Genomic DNA, 10,985 nt, shown 5'->3' on the forward strand with positions numbered 1-10,985 from the left:
TTCTCCCACCAGGAAAAGGGAGAGCAACATGGAGAGCTGATTCTGCTCAGATGAGGAGAGCTAAGCTGCATCCGTCCAGCCCATGGGGTGTCCCAAGGGCAGCACACAGGACCAGGTGAGCCAAATGTTTATTGACACTCAGTTCTGCTGTCCACAGGGAAGCCAAAACACAGCCCAGAAAAAGCAGCACTGTCATGAAGGTCCTGTCCCTGCTCCCCACCAGTGCAGCCCCTGCTTCACCCAGCAGACCCTTTCCAGGAGCTGGAACCACCAGGACCTCATCTCAGTCCCAGTCTGCCCAGCACTGGAATTGTCACACCCATCCCTCTCTGCCATGGCTCCTCCCAGCTAGACCTTCATTCTGCAGACTGTCAGCAGCGGTGATCTGCTCCAACTGCCTCCATGACGTTCTTGAAGCCCTGCTCCCTAGCCAAGGGATAGTGCGTGCTAGGACTGGGCTGCCACTGCTTGGGCACCAGCACACATCTGTCCTGAGCTGTGCTAGGACCAGGGACTCTCTGGGGACATGCCTGGCCTCCACTCACCTCAGCAGCTCCTCCAGTTCCCGCTTCACTGCCCCCACCACCGGTGGCCCGCGGTACACAAGTGCTGTGTACAGCTGCACAAGCGAGGCTCCGGCACGGATCTTCTCCAGGGCATCCTGCCCACTGCTCACCCCACCCACACCAATAATGGGCACCTGGCCTGCGGGCAGGGCAGGGCGCAGGGTCAGGCTGACAGAGGCAATGCCAGCATGCGCCCCCAAGCCCTGTAGAGCCCTGACCTTGAGTGAGAGCGTACATGTCCCTGATGGTCTGTGTGGAGAGCTTCCGCAGGGGCTTCCCGCTGAGGCCCCCGGGCTCCGTGCGCTGCCTGCTCCGGAGGCTGCTGGGCCGGCTCACCGTGGTGTTGCTCACTATCAGCCCATCCACACCTAGCTGCGGGGGCAGTAGTGTGAGGACACAGCTTCCACAAGCAGCCCAACCTTCCTTTCCCCTCCTGTCAGGTCAGGACCACCCAGCACATAACCCAAAGCGTGCCTGGGGACAAAGCTGCCCCTCACTGCCTGGGTGACCCAATGCCTGGGTGGCACACATGGGCCTTCACAGACTCTGACCAACCCAGGACACCATCCCCATAGTAGCCAGAGCTGCAGGCACATGTGCCCTTCTGAGACGTGACTTGCCAGGACCACCATGGTCCTGCCTCCGGTGGCCTCCCCTTCTTACTTCCTCACCTCACAGACAACGCTGGCAATGTCCTGCTTGTCCTGTGCAGTGAGGTCAGGGGCAATCTTCACCAGCACGGCTGGCTTACGCTTGCAGGGCAGCAGGTCCCTCTCCACCAGCACCTGTTGATGCACGTGGCAACACATGGCAGTGAGAGGCCTCCTGCCCCAGCTAGGAGCTATGGACACCCTCTACCACAGGCAGTACAGGGACAGGCCCTGCTCCTCTACATGGCACCAAACACAGGAAAGGCACCCTTGGCACAGGGCCCCAGTGATGCCTGAAGTTGTGGGGTGGATGGCTCGCTGCCTCTTGCAGGAGCAAGAAGAGGGCAACGCCCCACTGCTCCTGAGCCCTTTGCTGGGATACAGTGCCCTAGTACAGCCCAGAGCAGCTAACAGGGACATCTCAGTGGTCCTGCCCATCACGCAGGAAAGCCACCCCCATTCCTCCCTGTGCTTGGGCAAATCCACTGGCTGCAGCAGTGCAGCTACTGCCAGGAGATGGGATGCATCCAGTGCTCTAGTTGTGCTTTGGGCTGGCTGGGGGGAGGCACCTACCTTGCTTAGCAGGTCCCGCAGCTCAGCCTTGCCCTGCAGGTCCCGCAGCCCTGGGGTGTTTGGGCTGGACACGTTTACAACAAGGTAGTCAGCCAAAGGGCCCAGTGTCCGGACCCCAGCCACATAGTCAGCTGCAGCATCAGTAGAGCTCTTGTTCTTGCCCAGGTTGACTCCAAGAGGCATCCCAGCTGGAACCCAGACAGAGTTGAACCAGGCAGCAGGACCAACCACCACCCAATGGCCAGAACACCCAAAAAAGGACATCCCAGGACCAGCTAAAGTTAAGATAAGGATATATATCCCATATATTTCACGAGGATGGGCCTGGGACTGTCCTGCAACCACAGGAGCATTACCAGAGCCACCCCAGTCAGCACCTCCCAGCACCACATCCTTCAGCCTGGCAGAGGTTGCCTCAGGACCTGCTCCACTGGGCTCCTCTTGGCTTTGGCTATGCTAGCAGACATATCCTGGCCAAAGCAGCAGGTGGAGTTTGATCTCAGAGAAAACAGCAGGAGAAATGTGCCTAGTCACAAGGCCAGGGGTGAGACTACAGCACCAAAAGGGTCCTGCTGTCCAAGTTTCCCTTGCTCCAGCCAAGATGCTCATGTGCCTGGGTACTGGCATTACACATCTGGCCTACAGATACCTGGGAGATGCCCAAACCTAACCTGCAGACCCCAAGAGCAAAGGTTTACAAGCTTGTCTCACCAGCAGTGAGCCTGATCTGTGTCTCCTGGCGGGCTCGCAGCCTGCGCTCCACCACGACGTGGCCGTGGCTGTTGAATCCATACCTGCACCAGGACAGAGGGGGTTCAAAGCTGGGTTATGTCTGCAAGCCCTGAACAGGACATGTGAGAAACATGAGGCAAATGTGTGGTCTCTCCAGCTTTGCTCAGCACATCCAACCAAAAGCCACCAAAGCTCCCAAGATGTGGGGCCACCCAAATATTCACCCTCCCTCTGGTGGGCAGACTGTAGGACATTGCAGAGCAGCTGCCCTGAGATCCCACCTGTTGATGACTGCCTCGTCCTCTGCCAGCCGGAAGACCCTAGGCTTCGGGTTCCCTTCCTGGGGTTTGGGCGTGACAGTCCCCACTTCCACAAAGCCAAAGCCCATTTTGTACAGCCCGTCCACAGCTTCACACTGCTTGTCGAAGCCAGCAGCCAGGCCCAATGGGTTGCGGAATCGCTGCCCGAGGACTCGCACCTCCTGCGGGGCTGGGGCAGAGCCCACAGAATCAAGGAACCGCGTCCAAGGCCTCACTGCAGTCCCCCTCCCGACAGAGCTGGCCGCCTCCCCTGCCCTTTGGGGTGTCCTTGTGGGGTGCCTGCCCGAGGGTCCCTCGGCGCCCGCCACGGAGAGCGGCGGGACCCATCCGCCTGCGCACCACCCCCTACCCCTCTGTTCTGACCGCCCTTCCGACCTCTCCGCGCTCCCCCCTCCTCCTTCGCCCTCGAGACGCACCAGTGCGGGGCCGTCGGGACGGCTGGAGGGCAGCAGCCCGAGGGCGGCGGCGCGTAAAGCCAGGCTATGGGCGGCCTCAGGAGGCAGCGCCCGGAGCGCCGGCATCACCGCCGCCGCGTACAGCCACTCGTCGCCTGCCGCCAGCGCCGATCCCAGGAGTAGCCCGCAGCCTCCCAGCGCCAGCGCCCGCAGCCGTCCCTGTACCAGGTCGTCAGCAGTGCACCAGCAACGATCCCCCACCGGCAACCGTCCTCAGCCCATCCCCTCCCTTTCCCTCCCAGCGCGCTGGCCCCGATCCCACACCACCCGTCCCTTTCCGTCCCACCCCGGCACTGCCCGCCGCAGCCGCCACCAGCCAAGGCCAGGGGTCCCCAGGGTCCCATCAGCAGCCCCGCCAGAACTGCTCCGGCTCCCCACGGCGCCCCGGGGCCCCGGCCGCTCACGCGCAGCGGCGCCGCCATCACGCTCAGGCCAACACGCTTCCGGGGGACTCCCCTGTGATTGGCGGAGGCCGTACCGCTCCAGCCAGTAGCGGCGCAGCAGAGGTGCTAACGAGGGCCGGCCCGCGCTTTATTGAAGGAGGGGCAGAGGCGGGAACGCCGGGAAGCGGACAGGGACGGGAAAGGGACGTGAGAGTACGGCCGCGGGCACAGCTGTAAAGTGTCACCAATAGGTACGTTACAGTCCCGGGATGCCTCGCCCGCGACTCGGGTAGGATAAACAAGGTGCTGCTGCGTATCCCATCAGACCACCCTCCGTGCCTCGCCCCCAGCCCTCGATGGGCCATAGCTGCTCAGCACAGCATCAAAACCCCGAGGCAGTAGGAGAGCCTGGTCTAGCTTATGCCCTCTGTGGGGCTAGTCGCATACCCAACAGGCCCAGGCAGATACTACTACCCTTCTGCAAACTGCAAATGGACTCCACCGAGAACGCCATGAAGAGCAGTGAGGGCTCCCCAAGAGAAAGCCTCTGCTGGCAGGCATAGAGCCACCATGGAGGCAGCCAGGAACAGTGCCCAGAACATCATGCAGAGCTTCCCCATACAGCAACCCAGACTGACAGGTGCTCTTCCTTGCCTCACTCTCACAACATTCCTCACAGTTCATTTCCTGGAGCGGCAAAGATCAGGAAAGCGGCAGCACTTGGTGTAAGTACAGCAGGAAGACAGCTCAAAAAGAAGAGCATGTTCATCGGAGGTTAATACAGGAAACTAATTTCAAAGGGAGTCTGTTTCAGAGAGGAGATGTCACAGCTCCTTCCCCCTCCTTCCTGCAGCCCAGGAAGTTTTACGTTTTCTTCTTCAGCTCCTCAAATCTCCGTGAAAGATCATCAAAGTCAATGTCTTCTGAGGCAGAAGAGTTGGCGCCAGCAGATGCTGTCGGCAGTGTGTCTGGCACAGACGGCAATTCAGGCAGTACAAAGTTATCAAAGGTATTAGGAGCTCCAGCTCTTGGTTTAGGAGAAGCTTCTGGCTTGGGCTCAGGCCCTGTTTATAAGAGAAGTATCACTGTACCTCCCCATCAGCACACACACACTCACGATGCCACGGAGCCCCAAAAAGGAACAGATTCCAGCAACAGGCAGTACCAGTGGGTTTTTCCGAACAGACCCCAATATCCAAGGTTTTCCAAACCCCAACATACTTACCAGGCATTAGTGCAGCAGCATCCTTGTCAGCATTAGGCTCATCAATCTGAAAAAGACTCTCAGTTACTGCAGTTCTGTCCCACCAGGCACAGTCACACCAGCACACAAGCAGAGCTCAGAAGCACAGCTCCAGCAGATCAGTGCACACTCCTCCCCACCCCTAGCAGGCAGCCATGGCTTTGGAACAACATGCCTCTCTTTCCCTCTCTTGTCAACCAAAGTAGCTTCACTGACCATATTCTGAACTGGATCAATCAAGCACATCCACTATCAGGTTTGAAGCATTTAAAAAGGCCACCAGTGAGAAAACACCGCCCCCTTCGTCCACGTCTTCACAGCTCCTTGCTGTCTTCATAAACCACTGACTGGCCCTTGTGACTAGCAGCAGGGTATGAAATGACCCATCTCTGGTCTTGGTCTGTCTGGGAAAAAGACATGGCACATGCAGCTGTGCCAGTAAAATTTCTTATTCCCTGCATGCTGCAGCCCTCAATACCCATTCCTACCCAGTTCACCTGCACTGCTACACCTGAGAGAACACAAAAGTGTCAGCACCCATAATGCTCAACTGTGCTCCTCCCTACTCAGGATAATGCAAAAACAAACAGCATGTCACCAAAAGCAGAGTGGCAGGCATGATGACAAACTGCAGCAACAAAACCAGAGACAAGCGTGGAAAGGCAAGTCTCCAGCCTCTGCTTTGCTGTCCCCAAGGACTGAGGAAAGTCTGTGAAAGGAAGAGTCTTTAAACATACAGCATCTGGGTCAGCCAAAATTGTAATCCAGGCTGTTAATTAGCTCAAAAGCCATAATTAAACCGACTCAAGGTAATAAACCCTTCACACTGCAAAAACCAGAATTTGTGGATTCTGCTTATTAACTGTTTAACACCACTTTAACAATGCAGCAAGGGAAATCTTGGCTTTCCTTTGCAGCCAAAGCACAGAGCTGAATGAGGAACTTCTCTCCACAAGTCATCCTTCCATCATGTGCACTCAGTGATTCACTACAGCAGCAAGCAATGCCAGCTCCACCCAAAAGCTCAAAAGCTTAGCAGCAGAATACTTTACAAACATTTCCCTTCTCTGTGGCTACCACTGCACTCTGAGGATCCTTCTGCTGCCTGCAATGGCCATTAATCTCAGGCACTTACGGACTCGTATGTGGGTGGGTTGGCCGGAATTGGTGGTGGGTGGATGTTAGTGAAAGGCTGGTAGGTCCCCACTGGCAGGCCACTGAAGTTCTCCTGTACAGAGAGATCAGTCATGCAGCACACTACCCATCTGAGACGCCACACACCTACAGCTGCCACAGGAGTCACGGGAAGCAGATTCTTAGATAAATGCAGGCACGTATTCAAGTGGGTAAGAGTTTATGCTTACAAGGAAGAGATTCTCAAGTATTAAGACAGATGTAGTCACCTGGAGCAGGCAGACCCAGCTAACTGGACTGTGGGTAATTCTAAAGAACCAGCAAAGGTAAACATTTCATCTTTCAAGGCACAAGAAGCACCAGGCCAATAAAGGAAATACTCTGCCATTTCTGGTCCTGTGTGCAGTACTGCAGAATAGGAACGAGGTTTCTGGCTCACACAAGGCTTTGAGTTGCCCTCATTTGTCACACAACAGCACCTCAAGGACCCAGACCTGGCACAAGCCCTGAGCATGTTTATGCCTGGGCCAACAGCCAGCTGATGATACTTGGCCAAGATTCTCCACAAAAAGTACTTCAGCACTACTGGGACCACATTAAGACTCAAAGCCATCCTACTATTCTGCTCTCCAGTCTACACAGATATCCTGTAAATTACTTAATTCAGAGAATGGAGGAGTTCTTTTCAGCTTCCACCTTCCACCCTTACAACAAATCATCTGCAAGAGCCACTGGCTCAGTCTTCTCCCCCTGCAGGTCTGCAGGCAGGGCTCTTCCATATTTTTCTGCGCTATTCCCACCCCACAACACTCACCTGATTTCCCCGACTGAATCCTGGCACACTACCAGCCTACCAACTTCAAAGTGCAGCTCCAACTCCTGGACAAAAGTCTGGCAGTCAGAAGACTGCCTGAGGAGTTAAGTCTGGACTCCTCTGTTCCCTGAAGGCAAAGAGGGCTGGCTGGAGAACAGGGGTAGGAACCTCCACAGTCAAGATGCAACATGAAGCTTCAGCTGCACTGCCAACAGCCTCCATTCCATGCAGTCTCACATGGAGAACATGGCCTTCTGACACACTGAGCTAACAGGTACAGTCGGCAGGCACAGGGCTAAGCACCACAATAGGAGTATTTCACAGGAAAAGGGAACACAAAAAGCCCAGGAACTTACCGGTCCCTTGGGAGGTGGATAAGAGAAGGGTGGATTTGTTGTTGGCATGGGCATAGGCATCATCACGGGCATGGGTACTAACCCATCATGGCCTATCATTGGGGCTGTAAATCCACCACCTCCGCCCCCTCCATGGCCACCCTTCTTCACATCATCCGTGAAGCCCACATCAATTAGATCTGCTTCTCCACCTGGCGGGGCTTCAGCCTGGAAAGGGTGGAAGAATTCTGCTCACCAAGACATTGCTTATGATCACTGCCCTCTGTACACATTAGATGCAGCATTTGTCAAGGGACAAGATGGGAATACACAACAGAACAGAACCAGCTATACAGTGGTATTAATGGGAAACAGAACGGGAACCAGGCTGTAGCATGTGTAACTACTGCCACATGCCACAGGAGTGCATGAAGGAAGAAGGATCATGCTATGCGAGGGCTGTCTAGAAGACACCAAAGCACAAGGACTACCCAGTTCACTGCAATGCCACATCCTGGGGCTGACTCACCATCACCACTGAGTCAGGCTCATAGGGCACATTGTAGTTCTTTGCGATCTCAATGAGGTATCTCTCCACCAGGATCTTGGGTGGTGCTTCCACACTCAGCTTGTGCATCAGCTGGAACACAAGGGTGGAGAGACTTAGTAGGGCCAGGGCAATGGAGCACCCAACAGCTCTGTACCAGTGCCATCCCAGCCAGGGAGGAGGAGCAGGCCGCCCTGGGGAGGCCCCTCCACCCAGTACAACATGCTGCAGGCATGAACCATTAGCCAGGGCTCTATTTGCTCTACCTTCCCCATCCAAAACCAGCAGAGCACAGCCTCCCCGCCTGGGGCCTAAGCACCATGTTCCAATGCAGGTGGGCCTTGGCTGCACAGCACCTGCTGTGCTCCAGAGTGACTACAAGCATCAGCCACTAGCCATGGGCCCAAGCGACAGCAAGCCTCGGCAGGCGTGGCTGCTCTGCCAGTTCTACCAGTTCCTTACCCTGTCGTTGACGGTCCCAATCTGGTTTGTCCGGCACAGCTTCCCATACTCCTTGCTGTACTTAGCACACAACTGATCGGCAACCTGCAGCAGGAGAGAAACTCTAGAACATGCACACCCCTGCTTTCTCCCACCTCAAACCTCACATCCACTCAGCTCCCTCCCTCATTTTTCCCACTGAGCACTCCAGTTCAGCAGCTGCAGCCAACCCAGATGCTCCAAGGACATCTGACTTCCATCTGCAGAGCCCATAAAATCCTCTGATATAAAATCTAAGACAAAGGCTTCCATCAGCATCAGGAAGCATCACCCCCACCCTGCGTGTGCAGCATGCCTCAAGCAACCCTACTCACAATCTTCAACTCGGCCACTTCTGACTGGAGGCGTGGTGCAGCCCAAATCAGCGTCGATACTGCCTCTGCCAGGCCAGAATCCAGCTCCCTACAACCAAAGAAAACAATTCTCTCTTTACCCTGTGCACCCAGCCTTTGCTGCCCTCAATCTGCTCAGCCTTTAAGCTCCCATCCTATGCACTGGGCTCCACAGTCTCCCGCACATGGGGAAGAAAAGGTCTCTGGAGAGACAAACACGGATGCCCTTCTGTACACCAGACCTGCCCCCAGCAGTGCCCCTGAGTCCAGGACCCTCTCAGCCAGAGCTTACTTCATGGACTGGATCAAGCCAAAGCGGGCGAGCAGCAGATCACAGTACAGCTCCAGGATCTCCATGGCCTCCACAAGGTAATCTTCACGGATGATGTGCTCCACACGAATCCTGGCACGCTCATCTTTTCCAGCTGCCAGGTAATCTGCAATCTCCTTCCTTGCCTTCTGGGCCAACTCAGCTGCAGCACACATCCCGAGCCCGGTCACTGTGCTGGCCTAGGCTGTTGCCTCCAGACCGCCCACAAGCCCCCATCACACATACAGCCACCACCAGGTTCTCTCCTCTAACCTCTGCAGCATGAGACACTCGGGCACAGCTTGGCAGAGCTCTCATGTCCAGGTCCGAGCACACTTAACTCATGGACTTTAGGCTGCTGGAAACGCTCCTGTACCTACAACCTCCCTACAGAGTTAACCAGGATCACACACCTGACCTGTGTCAGGGCAGGGCAGGTGGGGAGGATCTCCCACAGCACCCAGGGAGTTCTCCACTGTGCTGTTAGGACACATAGCCCGCAAATGTTTGCTGTTAGCTACCACTCCACAAACTGCACTCCAACAGCTGCCAGGAAGGTGGGCAGAGGCTACACTGTGACCAGCCTGCTCTTCCAGCTCCTTGTGCACCAGGGCAGGTTGTAAGGCCTGGGTCCAGCAAGGAAGAGCAAAAAGCTACTCCATACTTAGCCCATGAAAGTACCCCCCACTTCAGAAATACCTTCTCAAGTCTCCTGAGCCCCAAAAGTATCCTGGGTCCCACCTACCCCCTTAACACTCACTCTTTTTTTTCTCCAGTAGTTTGAGACGATTGATGACGAGGCGCAGGTTGACTCGCAAGCGCTCTGCCTTGAACCCAGAGCCCAACATGATAAACACTTTCTGTAGAGAAGAGAGATAGTCACTGGAACCAGGAACTGTCAGTCAGTGTCTGTTACCAGACACTGTTTTTCTGCGGGGGAGGCCAAGAAATTCCCCAAATAAACAAGCCCCGGTCTGCCAATCCTGAATCTAGTTATATATAAGTGACTGAACCTCGAGTCCTTATTATTACCTTTCCCACTTCATAACCCTGCACTTCACCAAGACCAACAGGATTGGCCTTAGAACTTCAAGGAAACTTATTGGACATTTTTTTAAAAATGGAAAAGTCAACTGAAGAGCCAAGCCCAACTCTGTCCTATCGAAACACAACATAATTAATATATAATTAACTCGAGGACTATTAGAAACTAAGGTTGTAGCAATCTCGTCATCAGAAGGAAGAAATTGCCGTTTCACATTCCCCACGCTCTTCCTGCCTACTGAACACAGGCTTAGTCTCCCAGGAACCAGTTCAACTTATTAACCCTACAGAAAGCAAACTCCAACATTATTTATCAAAAACCGTTCATCAAGGAAACGCTTCCTTAAAAGACAGCACACAGAAAGACCTCGGTTTGCATCTCACCTCCCCATCCCTCTCTGCCGGCGGCTCCACCGCCCAGAGCGGACCGAGCCATGACCTGTTCCGGCGGCCGGGACGGCCGCCAGCCACACCAGCCGCTCGGCGAGACTCGCCGCGTCTGGCCTAATGCCCAGGGACAGTTCGGACAATGCGCAGGAGGCCTTGCATGAGCTCCACCGGCGCAGCTGCACCTGAGGGGAGAAATCCCTCTCCTTCCCCAACTAGGCGGCACCGAGAGAACATCCCACAGCACGAGCGGAGCAGGTCCCAGAAGCGAGTCCCAGGGCTGCGGGAGACCCTGAAGGAAGGCTCCCCGTCAGCTTCTCGGACGCCGAGCGTTCCCCACAGCCCTGCTCACCCGTCCCACGGCCCGACTCACCAGCCGCCGCTTCGCAGCTCGGTCACTCAAGATGGCGCGCGGCGGCCGCAAGCCTTCATCGCGTGCGGAGTGATCCTCATAGCCGGCACTCTCCGTACCCAGTCTCCAGCACTGCCCGCACGCAGTCCGGGGCACAGTCGAGCTGCCGCGGCGGGCGCTGTCCCGAGCCGCTTCCGAAAATGCGGCCCTGGCGCAACGGCGGCCGGGGAGAGAGGAGTACGGTCTGGGAGAGCGGCGCAGAGGGACTACATGGCCCGGCGGAGGAATTCTGCGCGCATTCCGCAGG

At 56.0% G+C, this 10,985-nt stretch overlaps 2 protein-coding genes across 5 annotated transcripts; both read right to left on the reverse strand.

Moving 5' to 3' along the window:
• Positions 1-111: 111 nt before the first annotated feature.
• Positions 112-3,783, reverse strand: DHODH (dihydroorotate dehydrogenase (quinone)). Of its 3 annotated transcripts, XM_009090945.4 has the most exons (9): positions 3,701-3,745; positions 3,258-3,455; positions 2,803-3,002; positions 2,501-2,583; positions 1,790-1,977; positions 1,238-1,351; positions 785-938; positions 546-705; positions 112-426 (listed from the first exon to the last, which is right to left on the reverse strand). In XM_009090945.4, the coding sequence occupies exons 1-9, from the start codon at positions 3,716-3,718 to the stop codon at positions 372-374; spliced, it is 1,170 nt and encodes a 389-aa protein (XP_009089193.1). In that variant the 5' UTR covers positions 3,719-3,745; the 3' UTR covers positions 112-371. The 3 variants fall into 3 exon arrangements, with proteins under 3 accessions (XP_009089193.1, XP_030083298.1, XP_030083297.2); XM_030227438.2 differs by lacking the exon at positions 3,258-3,455 and having other exon boundaries at positions 3,701-3,783; XM_030227437.2 differs by lacking the exons at positions 3,258-3,455; positions 3,701-3,745 and adding an exon at positions 3,583-3,694 and having other exon boundaries at positions 2,803-3,010.
• Positions 3,784-3,803: 20 nt separating this feature from the next.
• Positions 3,804-10,977, reverse strand: IST1 (IST1 factor associated with ESCRT-III). Of its 2 annotated transcripts, XM_050978938.1 has the most exons (11): positions 10,700-10,792; positions 10,324-10,618; positions 9,656-9,755; positions 8,878-9,058; positions 8,568-8,655; positions 8,215-8,298; positions 7,735-7,845; positions 7,227-7,433; positions 6,058-6,150; positions 4,905-4,950; positions 3,804-4,743 (listed from the first exon to the last, which is right to left on the reverse strand). In XM_050978938.1, exons 3-11 carry the CDS (start codon positions 9,741-9,743, stop codon positions 4,544-4,546), a joined length of 1,098 nt encoding a protein of 365 aa, XP_050834895.1. In that variant the 5' UTR covers positions 9,744-9,755; positions 10,324-10,618; positions 10,700-10,792; the 3' UTR covers positions 3,804-4,543. The 2 variants fall into 2 exon arrangements, with proteins under 2 accessions (XP_050834895.1, XP_009089048.1); XM_009090800.4 differs by lacking the exon at positions 10,324-10,618 and having other exon boundaries at positions 10,700-10,977.
• Between the last annotated feature and the right edge of the window lie 8 nt (positions 10,978-10,985).

The sequence above is a fragment of the Serinus canaria genome, chromosome 11 (assembly GCF_022539315.1).
Source record: "Serinus canaria isolate serCan28SL12 chromosome 11, serCan2020, whole genome shotgun sequence".
NCBI lineage: Eukaryota > Metazoa > Chordata > Aves > Passeriformes > Fringillidae > Serinus > Serinus canaria.

What these genes read in the sequence shown, in the direction of transcription:
- IST1 (XM_009090800.4), bottom strand. Translation starts at nt 9,743, where the DNA reads ATGTTGGGCTCTGGGTTCAAGGCAGAGCGCTTGCGAGTCAACCTGCGC. An exon ending in ATCCACCTCCCAAGGGACCG is followed by an intron (nt 6,151 to 7,226) that starts GTAAGTTCCTGG and finishes CTCTCTGTACAG; the next exon opens with GAGAACTTCAGTGGCCTGCC. An exon ending in ACCCACCCACATACGAGTCC is followed by an intron (nt 4,951 to 6,057) that starts GTAAGTGCCTGA and finishes AGTCTTTTTCAG; the next exon opens with ATTGATGAGCCTAATGCTGA.
- DHODH (XM_009090945.4), bottom strand. An exon ending in GACGAGGCAGTCATCAACAG is followed by an intron (nt 2,584 to 2,802) that starts GTGGGATCTCAG and finishes GTCCTGGTGCAG; the next exon opens with GTATGGATTCAACAGCCACG. An exon ending in GAACTGGAGGAGCTGCTGAG is followed by an intron (nt 427 to 545) that starts GTGAGTGGAGGC and finishes TCCCTTGGCTAG; the next exon opens with GGAGCAGGGCTTCAAGAACG.